This window comes from Nansenia antarctica (genome assembly GCF_963989245.1).
Source record: "Nansenia antarctica genome assembly, chromosome: 16".
NCBI classification, from domain to species: domain Eukaryota; kingdom Metazoa; phylum Chordata; class Actinopteri; order Argentiniformes; family Microstomatidae; genus Nansenia; species Nansenia antarctica.
In genome coordinates this window covers 25,302,374-25,319,843 of record NC_137686.1, presented here as the reverse complement: position 1 = coordinate 25,319,843, position 17,470 = coordinate 25,302,374, and the positions used below count along the sequence as shown (strand labels likewise).

Sequence of the window (17,470 nt, the reverse complement as noted above, 5' to 3'; positions counted from 1 at the left end):
GGGCCAGCTCCTTGCATGGTAGCTTGCCGCCATTGGTGTGTGAATGTGTGTGTGAATGGGTTAATGAGAGGCCGTTGTAAAGCGCTTTGGATGAAGGAGCTATATAAGTGCAGTCCATTTACCACACACACACGCACGCAAGCACACACACACACACACACACACACACACATACAACGCACCCTTACACACACACACACACATTTTAATCATTTATTTCTGTCCACATAGAAACAAGTATACAAGGACACAAATACTGAAGGCACAGATGGGATGCATTCACAAACAGACATGGACAATGTCTTTCACATACAACAGGACAAGACTCACGGTTACAAGTAACACCGTCTCCGCCATATTTGGCGGCTGCCAATAATCGCAGAGACAGAGCAATACTTGCTGAGCCTTTTTGCTTTTACACACACACACACACACACACCCGTACCACCAGAACATCCAGCGGGCCGACCGTCACACACGGCCTTGGTTTTACCCAACACTAAGCCTACGGTCTACCTACAGTTTGTGATGTGTGTGTGTGTGTGTGTGTGTGTGTGTGTGTGCATGTGTGTGTGCGTGTGCATGTGTGTGTGTATGTGTGTGTGTGTGTGTGTGTGCGTGTGTGTGTGTGTGTGTGGGGGGGACCGTAGGAAGCGTCTGTGTCTGACCAGAGGAAGCCTTCATGGTATGGCTGAGTATGAAGAGGCGGCTGGCCAGGAACGGGTTTACTCAGAAGCCTTAGTCAGCTCAGCTGTGCCACAGGGCATGTGTGTGTGTGTGTGTGTGTGTGTGTGTGTGTGTGTGTGTGTGTGTGTGTGCGTGCGTCTGTGTGTGTGTGTCAGCCACCTGTTACATGAACATGACTCCTGTGTGTGTGTATGGGTGTATGCGTGTGTGTGTGTGTGTGTGTGTGTGTGTGTGTGGGTGTATGCGTGTGTGTGTGTGTGTGTGTGTGTGTGTGTGTGTGTGTGTGCGTGTGTGTGTGTGCGTGCACTTGAACTATCCTGATCCCTGAGGGTTTTCTGCTAGTCAGTGCTCTCCTCCTGAGTTGGCAGTACATATGGACACTGATAGCAGACAGGAGGCACAAATCATCTAACCAACGTCTCCTGGTTAATTATCAACAGGCTCAACGGCCTTGACGTCACGGTGCCCCTGTGTCATCTAATATCTGTGGATCGCATGAGTGGATTGTATTTATATCTACAGACAGACATGTAGCCCAGTCAGATGTCTGGATACCCCCCCTGACCCGAACACACACACACACACTCAGACACACACACACACACACACATGCATAAGTATGTGCACGCGCACACACACACACCCACATGCACATAAACACACACACACACACACACACACGCACATGCACATAAACAAACGCATAAACACATACGCACACAGACACACACACACACACACACACACACACACACACACACACGCACACACATTTGTCTTTCCCACCAGACAGGGCAGGAATAGAGAACCCATAACAATTAGTGTGAGGCTCAGCCTGCACCTGGGGTGAACAAAGTTTATGAGCAATAAACATCTCCCAGGATAGCAAAACACACACACACACACTTTGTACATGCACACAACCCCCTCACCTCACTCTCTGTCTCACACACACACACGCACAAACACACACACACACACACACACACACACACACACACACACACACACACACACACACATACACGACCTATACCATACACACATTATCTAAATGACCTCTACCATCTAAATGCGGAGTGGACCCCCTTGAAAAGGAGATGGTTCATCTCAAGGGGTTATTCCCAATAAAGATTTTCAATATAAATGACCTATACCACACACACACACACACACACACACACGTTGTCTAAATGTGGAACCGGATGAGTTTCCCTGTATAGTTTCGCTGCTGTCGTTGCATCTGTGTATCTGTGTGTCAGTGTGTATCTGTGTGTCAGTGTGTATCTGTGTGTCAGTGTGTGTGTGTGTATCTGTGTGTCACAGTGTGTATCTGTCTTTCGAGGAGTAGAGGTCACAGAAACACCTGACTAAATCGACACGGAGCTCCAGTACTGCACACTTTGACTGACGTCGCCTCTCTCTCTCTCTCCCCCCCCCCACCTCCCCCCTCCTCAGGGCCGTTGTTCCAGGGAGAACTGTAAGTACCTGCACCCCCCCGGCCACCTAAAGACCCAGCTGGAGATCAACGGGAGGAACAACCTGATCCAGCAGAAGAACATGGCCATGCTGGCCCAGCAGATGCAGCTGGCCAACGCCATGATGCCCGGCACACAGCTACAGCCCATGGTGAAGGGAACGCACACACACGCAGACACACAGACACACACACACACACAAACACACACACGCACACACACACACACACACACATGCACGATCGCACGCATGCACACACACACACAGCTACAGCCCATGGTGAAGGGACACGCACACACACGCGCACACACGCACACACACACACACACACGTCTCACACGTCTCACACAAGCAGGGTGTATACACATAGTGACAGCAGCTGGTGAAACCGGGAACAAGTTGGCCGCCGATCAAAGCCGATATTCAGACTTTTATTCCGAAAAATGTAAATAAATGTCAACGTTGTTGAACATCAATGACTCGCTCGCTAGTCAACTAACACAGCTTGTTTTGTGAGCCTGCTAACAGTGTATAATACTGGTATAGTTAACTAGGTAGTAGTGGAGATTGCTCACCGAATCATTGATTTTCAACAACGTTGACATTTATTTAAACTGTTCATAAGAAAAGGCTGAACAATTTGATTGGTTGCCGACTTGTTCCCGGTCTCACCAGCTGCTGTTACATATACGTACACTTAGACACACACACATTTGTGCGTGCACACACACACACACACACATACACATAGAGTATGTACATGAAGACACACATACACACACACACACAACATACACAACAACCTATAGTGTGAAAACACACACACACACACACACACATACACATAGAGTACGTACATGAAGACACACACACAGCACACACACACACACACAACACATGGTGCGAAAACACACACACACACACACACACACACACACACACACACTCACATCACCACGTGTAATGCCTGATTGTAGCATATGACATGTATGTTGTTTGTTTGACTTGTGACTGTGTGACAACGTGGTCAATTCTTGAACGGGACAGTATCTGAAACCCCCTTTTGTATTTTATCTAACCCTTATCAATCCAGGTTAGTCTCCAGGACCTAAATACTCTTAACCTGGTCCAAGACGGCAGCAGGTTCAGAATGTTACAACAAGTAATTACCATCACGACGACATACTACTGTACTGTTTATGCTGTGTGTCAAATGACATCATATTCCCCCCTCCCCTCCCCTCCCGTACACAGACAGTAGTGTACAGGTAAGGCCCTGGTAAAGTATATCACGCCATGTCGTGCATTACGTTGGGGGGGGGGGGGGGGTATGTGTGTCATTTGAGACCTGTAGCCTGCACAACTTCCTTACACATTTAACCTTTGACCTGTTGGGTAATATAACCCCTCACCCCTCTCCTTTGACCCATCTCTTCTTCATGTCTCGCTCTCTCTCTCTGTCTGTTGCACTCTCCCTCTTTCACCCCTGTCTCTCTCTCTCTTTCTCATCCATCTCTTTCGCTTTTCCTCTCCACCCCCCCACCCCTCTCGCTCTCACTCTCTCTCTCACTTTTTTCTCTATATCCCCCCCCCCCTGCCTCTCTCTCTCTCACCTTTATCTCTCTCTCTCTCTCTGTCTCTCTCACCCATCTCTCTCTCTCTGTCTCTCTCTCTGTCTCTCTCACCCATCTCTCTCTCTCTCTGTCTCTCTCACCCATCTCTCTCTCTCTCTCTCACCCATCTCTCTCTCTCTCTCTCTCACCCATCTCTCTCTCTCTCTGTCTCTCTCACCCATCTCTCTCACCTCTCCCTCCCCCCTCCCCCCCCCTCTCTCTACAGCCCATGTTCTCCATGGATCCCCGCCTTGCCAGTAGCGCCAGCGCGGCGGCGGCGGCGGCCTTCAACCCGTACCTGGGCCCCGTGTCGCCGGGCCTGATGCCCCAGGAGATCATGTCCAGCGCCCCCGTCCTCATGGCCGGCAGCCCCGGGGGGCAGATGCCCAACGCCGCCGCCGCCGCCGCCCAGAAGCTGATGAGGACAGACCGGCTGGAGGTGGGGGGGGGGGCGATATGTTACACGCACACAGTAGTCCATACACATGCACACACACACACACACACACACACACACACAGTAGTCCATACATACACACGCACACACACACACACACACACACACACACACAGTAGTCCATACACACACACACATGCACACACACACGCACAGACAGACACAGGACAGACATGCATAGATCCTCACACACTGCTTCAGCAGTCAGACCGACAGGAGGGCCGAGACACTGACTGTGGAAACACAGTGAGAGCTGTGCTGCCCCCTGCTGGCCTACAAACACCTACAAAACGTCATATAGACACTGTGTACTCAACCACTTACGTGGTGTGTATGTGTGTGAGAGAGAGAGTATGTGTGTGTGTGTGTGCGTGTGTGTGTGTGTGAGAGAGGGAGAGTATGTGTGTGTGTGTCTGAGAGAGAGTCTCTGTGTGTTCGTGTGTGTGTGTGTGTGTGTATGTGTGTATGTGTGTATGTGTATGTGTGTGTCTGTGTGTGTGTGTGAGAGGGAGAGTATGTGTGTGTGTGTGGGTGTGTGTGTGTGTGTATGTGTGTGTGTGTGTGTGTGTGTATGTATGTCTGAGAGCGAGAATCTCTGTGCGTGCGTGTGTGTACGCACGGCACGCACGGTACGCACGCGTGTTCACCTCTCCCTCCCGCCCCCCCGCCGTGTGTCCAGGTGTGTCGCGAGTACCAGCGGGGTAACTGCTCCCGGGGGGAGAACGACTGCCGCTTCTCCCACCCGTCCGACAGCACCATGATCGACACCAACGACAACACCGTCACCGTGTGCATGGACTACATCAAGGGCCGCTGCTCCAGGGAGAAGTGCAAGTACTTCCACCCCCCCGCCCACCTGCAGGCCAAGATCAAGGCCGCCCAACACCAGGTGAACCAAGCCACAGCCGCCGCAGCCATGGTGAGTACGCCGGACGCCATTTTGGCTAGGTTTTTTGGGGTGTTTTATTGTCTCTCTCCGTTAAACACAGACATCGCACACATTAGGGTGATTTATCCCCTTCGCCTCCCATCTAGACACTGATCTAAGGTCAGCTTTTCGGGGGGTTTGAGCCGAGGGCTGTGGTAAGGATGGCGCGATTGCGGAGGGGTAAGCTGATCCTAGATCTGTGCCTATTATGGGCGACTGGATGGTCACACACACACACACACACATTTTAAATGCTTTATTTATGTCCACATACATGTACAATTCTAAAGGACATAAATACTAACAGTGCATTTTGATATCACACACACACACACACACACACACACACACACACAGCAGGGTGTAGAAGCTGGGGTGAGATGGAGGAGGATCTGACGGTGATGTCATTCTATACCTGGAGATTGAGGAAGTGTATCAGCTAACCCAAGTGTATCAAGTTAACTGACACTGCCATGTATATACTTCCTGGTTTTAATCACTGACAGAATCACTGTCCGATCCTTCCTTTACCCAGAGTAGAACCAGCCACAATATATCCTTTTCACACTATTGAGCCGAGCCGATCTGTACCGGCGGGAACCACCAATGGTTAGGTTGCTCATCCATACACTGTAATAATAATAATAATAATAATAATAATAATTCATTATATTTATATAGCGCTTTTCTGAGGCTCAAAGACGCTGACAATATGGGAAAAACGGAAAACACAGAAACAACAAGCAACAGATAACATGCATACATAGAACACAGAGTTAACGAACGGGGAGGGGGGTGGCGGGTTTAGGGGAGGTGGTTAGGGGTAGGGGAGGTTGTATGCATGTCCAGGGGGGGAGGGGGGGTGGCAGGGTTAGGGGAGATGGTTAGGGGCAGGGGAGGTTGTATGCATGGGAGAACAGGTAGGTTTTGAGGTGGGATTTAAAAGTGGAGAGTGAGGGTGAGTAGTTGCTGGAACAATGCTGGGGAGGGCGAGATGTGGAAAGAAAAAAAAATAATGTTAAGCCTAAGCCGTTGTGTACAGTTCGGGTCGGCCCTGTAGTGTGAAAAAAGCCTCAAAGCTACGGTAGTCCCTGCTTTTGCCTGATAGAAAATAAAGAAAACACACAAAAAAAAAACACAGACGTTTACCTTGAGTGATGCACAGTATCTTATCTGTTCCTACATCCTGTGTCCTTCAATGTACTTCCTCTGCAGCAGTTCCTCCTGACAGTTATGTTGTCATTGTGCTCATGTGGAACGGTGTCATATTACAGCACTAGTTGCTTCCTCTCCGCAGCCTAACCTGTACTGTTTCACATGTCTGTTGTTCAAACGTGTTCCTCATGTGCTTTTTTAATGATGATTATATATCTATATATCCATATATCTATATCTACATATATTTATATCTGTATATCTATATGTCTATATCTATATCTATATATCTATATTTATATATCTATATATATACACACACACACACACACACACACACACACAGTATATATATAGCCAGAGAGACAGCTGTTGATGTAATCATTGCAATGTGACACTGACCCATGATGTGAACAGTAAACAAGTTGAGTGTATTTCTTTCAGATCACTACAGTAGTCATTTGTTTAGTTTTTTAGTTTTGGTGTTATATCACTTTTACTGCCCAATATCTGTAACAGTAATCATCAGTAACCACAGTGAAGTCAGTTTTCATAGTCGTTCTCATAGACTAGATTACAGCCATACTATAGATGATTCATATTGAATTAGACTAGACAGAATGTATAACAGTGTTATTGAATTCATGATCATGTTTTGTATCGTACCGTTGAGCAGCAGTAGCTAATTGACACTGTGCATGACCTAGTCCTGTTGTCCCCCTGTAAACTGCATTCCAAATGATTTGTTTTTTTATTTGTTTTTGTTTTTTCTCACCTATACCCAAACTGCACTGCTGCCCCCATGATGCACCTCTGCTTGCTGGTTTATGTTAATGCGCTTGAACCCCCCATTGGCCCATTGCCATCATGTGCTCGCTGCCTGCTAATTAAGACTCAGTCGGCTGTCAAATCACTGAAGCGACCCCTCGACGCAACCTTTGACCTGGTACTATGACCTTTCACCTTTTAGCTTGGCATGTGGCTTTGTCGTAGTGCAATGTTTTAACCAAGAGATAGCTACTTTTTGTTTTATTTTATTGCAATGTTTGTTTTTCCTCCTGTTGCTATGTCATTATTGCCCAGTGATAAACTGATTGTGGCTTCTTGGCTGACTAAAACCGTGTGAAACGTCTCTCTCTATTTGTGTAAATAAACCCTGCCTTAAACATGAATTCGGAACCTGAATTTGTTAGGAGGGCCACAATCAATTCATCACCAAACAGCTTGTAATCCGATTGCAGTAAGAGAGGGATAAGGGAGTCTATCTTTTTTTTAACTGTAAATGGTGGCATGGCTCTAGTTAATTGTACAGTCCAAAGTCAATGTTCAATGTTGTAGCTCAGTCCAGTTGTGTGCATGTGCGTGTCTCTACAGTGCATGTCTTACTGGGTGTGGGGGGGGGGGGGGGGGATTCAGGAGGAATACGAGTGATCCCACTTAACTGGGCCAGAGTTAAAGGGATAGTTCACCAATTCATCAACGTTTGCCAAAAAAGACTCCAGCCCTCAAAGGTGGTCAAATGCTGAGATGAGTCCATATCCCACATCATCTGTTGTATAACTCACAGTTACGTCCCTTAAGTTTCAGATAAATGGGAAATATACTGTAGGCTCCATCTAATTCCATAACCTCGACATTGGACCATTTTTGTGGTGTATTTTTGAGTGAACCATCACTTTAACATGACTCATATACTATAATGTTATTCATGGAGCTAGCAGTGCAGCTATACCCTCTCTCTCTATGCTTCCTGTCTGTTCGTCCATTTAGCAGCCATATCGTTTCGATTTTTTCTTTTTTAAATTAAAGCAACGCTTGCTTAAGTTGCCCTAGGAATATCGTTACTGTATCTTCACATAAAAGGTGGGATCCGAACTCGAGATCCGCGCACGTGAGTCGAATCATCGCGAACCGTCGCACATTTTCCCCCCGTTGACGTCATTAAAAGATTGACGCAATCTCTGTCGGAGTTACGTGCACGGATATCGAGCTCGGATTCCCCCCGTAAAGCGTACTGATAAAGTGATGGATATTGAATGCTTGTAGAAGTCACTACTGTAGGCCCAGTCAGCACCATGCTCTTGCTTGTGTAGTAGAAGTAGACTGCTGCTTGCTTGCTGATGATGATGATGATGATGATGTGTGTAAAGAAGGTTACTCGTATGTGATGTTGTTTTGTGTCCTCTAACGTAACTACAATTCTTTTTTTGTTTGTTTTCTTTCCCGTTTTTTTCGCCTCTCTCTCTCTCTTTCTCTCTCTCCTACCACACCCTCCTCTCTCTCTCCTTTTCTCTCCCTACTTCTCCCTCCCTCGCTATATCTTTCCTTTTGTCTCTCTGTCTCTCTCTCTCTATCCCACCTCTCTCTCTATATATCTTTCCTTTTGTCTCTCTGTCTCTCTCTCTGTCTCTATCCCCCCCTCTCTCTATATATCTTTCCTTTTGTCTCTCTCTCTCTATCCCCCCCTCTCTCTCTATATATATATATATATCTTTCCTTTTGTCTCTCTGTCTCTCTCTCTCTATCCCCCCCTCTCTCTCTACCCCCTCCCCCCCCCCCTCCCCCTCTGGCTGGGCAGGGGATCCCCCATAGTGTCATGCCCCCCATGCCAAAGCGGGCAGCTCTGGAGAAGGCCAACGGAGCCTCGGCCATGTTTAACACGGGCATGCTGCAGTACCAACAGGCCCTGGCCAACATGCAGTTTCAGCAGCAGGCAGCTTTCCTGCCGTCAGGTATGGCTCCGCCCCCCCCCACAGCTTCCCACGCCACGCCGCGCCGCCGCGCAACGACCACTCGCAAGTAGCGTCGGCTAGCGCTATGCTAATAGATCGATAGATCGATTTTTCATGAAGGCAGGCCTTGGTAGAGTAGGGCCCTGGTAGAGTAGAAAAAGTAGAAGGACTTTCGAAAAGGATGTTAAAGGGAACACTGGGGAAAACAGAGGCTTTGCGGCGTGAAATTGCTCTTTTTTTCCACACTAGTTATAAATAGACTAGTTAGAGATAGAATGGGTAGAATGGACATTCTGAAAGACGAAAGCCGACCTGGACAGCTACCTTGGGGCGTAGACGAGACATGGCTTGAAGACACATGGAAAGTGATGGAGAACTACACAGTGTGCGGTCTTAGTCGCTATCTGCAGGAGTCAGAAGTCGGAATAAATGTTCTATGAGGCGCTAGTTAGATGCTATGTCTTAGGCCTGGACTACACGTATAGGGATATTTTTTTAAGCTGATATTTTCGTCCTCGTTTAAAAAAAATATCTCTGTCCATACCAAAAGCCAAAACTGAACACGATCTGTCAAATACCGTAGAAGAACGTTCTGGGCATGCGCTGTCAGTTGTAATCAAACTGGGCAGTTACTCAAAATGTAAACAGACCAAACTCTTTGAAACAGACAGAAAAGAAAAATACAAAACACAGACAGAAAAGCTAGTTATCGCGACCAAGAAGAAAGCAAAAACTGATTCTTTTGTGTGGACCGACAATGAAGTTGAGCCATTGTTGCTGTTGACAACCGTTTTGCTTCAATGCGCATGTGTGAACGGCTTGACGCTTGACGTCATTGCATCAACACCAGCTCCGTTTAACATAACCACACTGATCCACTCAATCGGATATTTTTGTATTCCTTCACTTTTTTATCCGTTTAGAGAAATCTCCGTTCATGTGAGTGAAAACGCCGTGTTCGTATGGTTGAGAGGCCCAATTGTACCCAAAAATTTGGAAAAGTATCCATATACGTGTAGTCCAGGCCTATCTGCAGAAGTCAGAAGTCGGAATAAATGTTCTATGAGGGCTAGTTAGACGCTATGTCTTAGCGTGCCGGGGGGGGGGGGGTGTATAGTGTGTGTGTGTGTGTGGGGGGGGGGTGTATAGTGTGTGTGTGTGTAGGGGGGGGGGGTGTATAGTGCAGTTTGCCTTATTCAATGCATCTGTTCTGCATCATACAGTATGTCCTGCTTCTGATTGAGCTTTTCCCCTTTTTTCGCTTCTGTCTCGAGTGTGTGTGCGTGTTTTTGCGTAAAAGAAATGTCATTACTGTAATGTCATATTATTCGAACCATTATTTTACGATTCCGATGACGATTATAACAAGTATGGTGTCTTTACACCTTGATTATGCATTACACCTCAGACAAAAGTGCCTGTTTTACTATTCTGACGGAGGATCTGAGGATCTTTCCGTTCTCCCGATTGCCTTGTTGAGATCACGACCTCGCCTGTGAAGTCACTGATGAATGATGCCGCGTGACGCCCTCCATGTTAATGACGCCCTCCATGTTAATGATGTCCTCCATGTTAATGATGTCCTCCTTGTCTTTCCCCCTTCACTCTAACAACGAAACCTTGTGACGGGCTGTTTTTTGATTTATCTTCCCTTTCCAATCCACTTCCTGTTGCACTGCATGATGGGCAGGCTCAATATTCTGCATGGCCCCCACGAGTGTTGGTAGGTTCCCTGCTCTCCTTCTGTGATTACCTTTCAGCTTGGTCCGTGACTCGCATGTCATCAAAATGTCATTAATTCATTAATTTAATTAATCAGCACAGCATAAAGAAATTGTTAAAAATAAATAAACGATGCCTTGATTTCTGAGCAACCACAGAGTTCAAATACTAAATACTATATCCCCCCCCCCCCCCCCCCCCCCCCCTTATTCAAATCAGTAATTGGTTCAATCCACTGTGTGTGAATCTGACCATGTAGCTGAGCCTTAATTTTCAACCATTTGCAAATGTCATGGGTTTTGGTGACTTGTGAGTCACAGCAGTTGATTGTTTGGAGATGTGTGTCTGACTTAAAATTCCCATGAAATAAATGATATCAGGAAACATGAATCTATTATGAAAAAATCAAGAGATATGTGTAAAAATGTCATGTATCACTTTCAATCTTAAGATACGTTTTAGTACTGTGTTTTTGTGTACAACAACACTTTTGACTGTACATTGCACTTACTGTAAATGGCTTTACCCCTTCTCTGCCTATCTTTACTTCTCTTCCCAACCTTGGCTTTTGGCTGGTACTGTATAACGTCACTATATCACTGACAGAAACCACTCTAAAAACCCTACACTTCTATCCCCCAAATCCAGGGGTGCTTTCAAATCTTATAACTCGCATTCCTCTCTCCTCCCCTCCTGAGGACTACCCTTAAGCGTACTCAGAAAGGATTGGATTATCGTGACGTTAGAATTCTAAGGTTCTATCTCCATTTTTGTCAAAATTTAGTTTTTTACATAATCTGATCCATTAGGTGTTTATTAATGCCTGTGTGGAAATTTTTGAGTTAGTAATTAATAAAATACAAAGGTTCCATCTCACAAAACTTAATGGAATGTAAAAACTTTGACGCTCAATATCTCTGAACTGCCCTAAACGGAGATAGAACCTTATCATTCTAAACGGAGATAGACCCTTATAATTCTAAGCTCACGTTATGTTCAAACCCTCACCCTTTCGTTATGTTCTTAATATTAGGTCCAACATATTGTTTACACCTATCAAGGGTAATAGAGTTGGTAATAGAGTTGGAGAGTTCAGCAAAACTGTCCGCCATGTTGACGACCAACGTTTTCCATAAAAATAACATTCACATGTTGCATTCTCGCTATTGTTGTATGTTATTGTCTTGGAACCAACATGGCGGCCATAAGAATTTGAAGTGTCAAACGGAGTTTGTAGAAGTTTGTTTTATCTATGGTGCTGCCACTGCCCAGTCCCCTGGTGTCTCTGAGCATGTGACCGGCGAGGGCAGAGGGAGAGGGAGCCGGTTATTAAGCTGAAACCCTCTTTTCTACAACCCCCCCCCCCCCCCCCTTTCTCCATCCTCTCTCACCACTGTCTCCCCCTCACATTTGCCTGGTGCCCACGTACTGTACAGCTACACTCCTCTGTGTGTTTTTTGCTTATATGATTTTCCCTCTGAAAAAAAGTTCCCATGATGCACGGGGCTTCACCAGCCAATCTGTCTGCAGCCACCTCATCTGCCACAAGCGTTCCCTTCGCAAACGCCTCCACCAATCAGGTTTGCTCCTCTACTGCCCCTCTCTCTCTCTCTCTCTCTCTCTCTCTCTCTGGAAGTGCATATGGAGGGTGCTTGGGTGCTTCAGTCTGACTGCTGGGGATGGGAACGGGGGGGGGGGGGGGGGCAACCATCTCCTTCTGGTTGGCCTACACTGGTGGTGGTGGTGGTGGTTGTTGTTGTTGTTGTTGTTGTTGTTGTTTACACTTAACACATACATCATTAGACCTAACTACATTGCACAAGGTTACTAGTCAAATCTTTACTTCTATATTAATAAACCTTGTATGCAGTTAAACGCAAGTACAAAACAAATGGAATTGATAGTCTTGCTTGTGGAGAGTATGTTTGACCTCAATTTAACCTCGATTCTTGTCCTTTTCTCATCCTGACGACTCTTCCTTATCAAAGTTGACTACCAACGAATACATGCAATTGGTATGTATGAGGAAGTTTTCCTGTTTTTCAGAGCCATTTGTACAGTTGATATCTGTGCCATTTGGTGCTTGGCTTATGTTGTTATGCTGCTGCTTACGTAGGCTGTAGCTTTGGCACGTGTCCTGGTGTTTCAATGTTCTTACAGTCTTCAGAGAGTTCTACTTTGTAATTTGATGTCTGAGGAAGATCTGTATCTCCAAGAAAGACCGTTGACATTGATTAGCAGGTGTCAACAACCTATGACATGCTCCGTTTTAAGTATGCCATGTTGTACCATATTGCTACATTGTCACCAAAATGGCATCTTTCCATCTTAATTTCCTTTTTCGCTAATGAATTCAGCAATGTGGAAAGATGTGGAGGTTAAATTCTACTGATGTTGTCGCATCAAGATAGCTTTGTGGGATGTGTTGTTTGATTTATCTGTTCTCTATTCACTTCCTCCAGATTCCAATAATATCTGCCGATCATCTGAGTAGCCACAAGTACTTGACTCAAATGTAGTTCCTGTCAAGAACAGTGAGTTTGTTTATTAATAGATTTCAATCTCTAATTCTCCATAAATCCTCTAGACGCTTTGTAAAACGTAGCATGAACAAGGGTACCACCCATTAGTATGATTTGCTGATAAATGCTTAGCAAGGCAACAATGCATGCATTATAAAGTGTTTCTAAAGACTTTATAAGATTTGAATTAAGTATTTAAGTGTGGCTGACTTCTCTTATAGATCATTGCTTTCTTTAACCATAAACCCTAACCTAACATTTTAAAAAGAACCTCAGAAGGTTTCACCTTAGTTGAACCCGAGATGTTTGTCTTTTCTCACGATTGTGTATTTTGAAGGTAATCCCTGACCTCTTGCCTTGCAGATCAGAAGAATGTGTGCTGGCACCGTCCATGCCAAAAGAGTTCAGCCTTTATGTATATAACATTGGGAATGTCAAGCAATGGGGACAGGAGAATCTGCCATCTCTCCATCGCTCCAGAACGCTGTTCTTACCACGCATGTTATCGTGACATCGAAGGGGTGTGACAGGGGGGAGGGGGGGAGGGGGGGGTCGATGCCATACAGTACACACCCACACACATCCGCCACAACAGCCACACTCAAGAACCTCCTCGTCCTCAAAGTCAACGTCCATCTGAGAGAGGGAGACGACTGGGTGCCATGTCTGTCTCCGCGTCTGTGACGGCACCCACCGAGTACACCTGTGTGTACAACCAACAAAACAACCATAGCACTCAAATTAGATTTTTTTGTTTTGCACACACAGGAGGTTGAGATGTCTAACGTAACAATATACATTGTTGGTACGTCGGTAGACCAAGAATTCTTTTTTTTTTTTTATCGCTTGTTTTTGTTTTTTAAATTTATAGACTTTGTTTCATGGTTTACAAAAAAAGAATTTGCTAACGTGCACCTTGAATTTGAATCGATTGAATCCGAAAGGCACAACACCATTTGAAAAGGAATGAAGCATGTGCAGTATTCTGTTTTTAAAGGCTTCTAGTGAAACTAGATTCTAAAAAATGAGGGTCGTGGACATAATGAATGTTTTGGGTAATAAAAACACACCTGTGTACCTATAGAAGCACAGCCAGGCTAGCTTTAACCACCTTGTTGTTGGCCATGTGGGCCATACAGCCAAAAACCAGAGTGTTATTTCAGCAGTGTTATTCTGTTTACCTAAGATATATGTTTTGTATGGCTCTAGTAATAATTTCTACATTGTGTTTTTTAGTTTTCTTTTGTTTTTTAACATTGTGCCATTTCATTTCTTATATTGATATTGGGAATGGGGGGGTCCTCTCCAGCCTTTAGGATCTCTAACTTTGATCTCTCTTGCTGAAAAAAAAAAAAGGGGGGGGGGGGGGGGAAACAGAGGTGCCTTTCTCTCCTTATCAATCTCTTTTTTTGTTTGGCTGATTTTGCTTTCGATGTTGTATTTATCAGACGGGGTGAGGTATGACTCCTTGTTGTGAGGGACTAAAGTATAAGTCTGTTGACTCTAAAAGCCTGGTGAAGTGATGTGGGACGCAGCTCTCACAGAGGGACTGCTGTCCTTGTCCTCCCCTTTTTAAAGGTTGGGGGGGGGGACTCTAAATCTGTGTCCGCCAGAAGGCCTTGTTGAACCACGTGTTGTTAAACAAAACCAAACCAAAAACAGAGTGAGACTTTAATGAGGTTCATGTCAACAAAGATGTGCACTTGGATGAGTGTCTGACTGTGTCTGCCCCTGTTAGCCCTCCTCCCCACTCCTCCTCACGTGGTTGCAATTTCAATTTCAATGTTGAAGTTGGAGACACATTTTACAGTGTTACTTTTTCCAAAACAAAAAGGAAATGATCTCACTTTTATTGATTCTCTCCACTCTGATCTGATTATGGATGAATACCAAAGCACCGCTCTCCTGAACTTAGGGTTACTATGGTTACTATGGTTACTATGGTTACTATCCTGAACTTAGGGTTACTGAAGTATGGGCAGATTCAGGATGGTTCAACACTGAATTGGAGGGGCAGAAATTTCGTTCCAGAACCCTTGATTTTTTTTATCATTACATAAGTATGTTATGTGTTGTGTTTTATTTTTTCAGTTTTGCAACAAAAAAAAAAGGCGTGTAAATGTGTCTTCTCTGATTGTATGTACCTCTAATGAAGCCTTAGATCACAGCTATATGGGTCCCATCCCAATCAAATGTATTTCAATCACCATACAGGCTGAATGATATGATATGAACACCAATGATATTTTATAGTCCTTACACATAAAGCTTGTTTTTTGTTTTGTTTTGTTTTCTCTCTCTCTTTCACTTCTCTCTTTCTCTCTCTCCCTCTCTCTCTCTCAGTACATGTAACAATTACCCTCTTAAATTTCATTGAACTCTTGTGTTACATATTACTTAAGGATTTGAATCTATTTGAATATTTAGTTGTAGATTTCTGCCTTATTATATACTATACTTGACAACATTGTTATATAGCCGTTGTAGATTTTGAGGTAGTATGACATTCATAACCTTTTTCAAACCATACTCATAATTAATTAAATGTGTTGAGTCAGTTTTAAGTATTTACATCATTCATGTAGCTGGATGTCTCTTTTTAGTTGAAGAGTTACATTATCAATTAATTTTGTTGATCAAAGACCTTTTGATATTGATACAAGGAATGAGATCAGTTAGTTTGTTGTCATGGCAGCAGCTCTGGAAAAATAATGTTTTAACAAACTTAAATTTTCCTTGTAACATGTCGAGATCATGTTTGAAAATATTGTGTCGAAATGTAGATTGTCCATGTTTAGAGTAAAAATTATTTTCTACTGTATCCATTTCAAAAATATATACTTTTGTTTTAATATTTCTTAAGATTGCCCTGAATGTCAGGCCAAAATGAACAGCGAGATTGACGGGTTTCTGGAAGTTTGATGAATAGCGTGATATGTGGACTGTGTGAGAACGGAGACTTTACCGAATCGGTTAAGTCAGAAATGCTGCAGACGAATGAACTCAAACCTAGGGGACGAAGGTTGACTTTTTGCACTTCTGTATATAGTCAAATGAACAGAGAAAAAAAACAAAACATGTATCATATTGAGATATTATTTTGAATAAAAAAAAAAAAGAATCTATAATTATAACGAATTTTGTTAGGTTAATTTAAAATTTTAAACTAAAAGACCAGCTAAACAAATTTGCTTGCACAACGAAAAAAGTTTGTTGGCCATTGCGTTCAGAAAAAGCTACGCTTTTTTCGGCTTCTTTTGTCAGTGGCTAGTAGTTTGCCAGGAAATGTTGAATGGGAGCAGATAACCTCTGGGTCATCTACACTCCCACTACCCTTGTTGGATGACACAACAAACAATGTCCATTTATCAATGATTGGACTGGGCCACACATGTCTGGTCCTTTGGTACAGTAACTTCAAGAAATGATATCAAAAAAAATATCTTATTTTAGTTTGATTTGCATGTAAAAACTACCGAAATGTAAACACAGATATTATATAGATAGATATGGAGAGTTTATACAGTAATGCATTTTTACAATTTACAAAACAACATCTACATGGGGGGGGAGAAGGTGAAATAAGACTTTAAAAGTCCATCTAACACTTGTGATGAGACAAAACAGTTGTATCAAGAAAACTCCATGCTATCTCAAGAATAACATGACGTTAGCATCCACCCACCCCGAGAACTTCTCTCATAGCCATAAGATTATACCGTCAACATGGACTCACACAGGACACAGCTATGGCCACCAGATAACTGTGCAGCACTCAGCAGGGAAGGCTCACCACACCACATGCATCTAGGCGAATTAGCCCTTGAAATGAATGTAACCGTCTTCAGTCAAGGTCAAATTATTTCTGACTCGAGGTCGCTGTATAAGTGCTATGGAAACCAAAGCGCCACTTTTCTCAAAACCAACCAGTGCTGCTTGGGCAGACGTCACTGTCTCTCAGCTTAACCAATGTCTCTCTTTCCCTGCTGGGAGCACACATGCTTGACTGCTTATTACCTGTAAGTAAGTGCAACACTTACATTTTTTGCTTATAGTCGCTACAGAATAATGTACTACTCTGTCTTCAGATTTGTTTTATGCACATTTTATTGTTGCCATAATTGACTATTGCTGTTATGAATTTAAAAAAAAAATGAATAAAACAAAAAGTTGAT

At 44.2% G+C, this 17,470-nt stretch overlaps 1 protein-coding gene across 4 annotated transcripts in view; it reads left to right on the top strand.

Moving 5' to 3' along the window:
• The window catches only part of mbnl1 (muscleblind-like splicing regulator 1), a 46,406-nt gene extending 28,936 nt beyond the window's left edge, over positions 1–17,470 (top strand). For 2 of the 4 annotated variants that reach the window (XM_080546708.1, XM_080546709.1), the window contains exons 3-13: positions 2,146–2,316; positions 3,260–3,328; positions 4,006–4,218; positions 4,916–5,155; positions 7,212–7,265; positions 8,898–9,051; positions 10,742–10,774; positions 12,262–12,353; positions 12,762–12,788; positions 13,236–13,307; positions 13,659–17,470. In XM_080546708.1, coding sequence (XP_080402834.1) covers positions 2,146–2,316; positions 3,260–3,328; positions 4,006–4,218; positions 4,916–5,155; positions 7,212–7,265; positions 8,898–9,051; positions 10,742–10,774; positions 12,262–12,353; positions 12,762–12,788; positions 13,236–13,292 — 1,110 coding nt within the window. In that variant the 3' untranslated portion in view covers positions 13,293–13,307; positions 13,659–17,470. The remainder of the gene's footprint in view (positions 1–2,145; positions 2,317–3,259; positions 3,329–4,005; positions 4,219–4,915; positions 5,156–7,211; positions 7,266–8,897; positions 9,052–10,741; positions 10,775–12,261; positions 12,354–12,761; positions 12,789–13,235; positions 13,308–13,658) is intronic. The other 2 variants (XM_080546710.1, XM_080546711.1) reach the window with 2 other exon arrangements.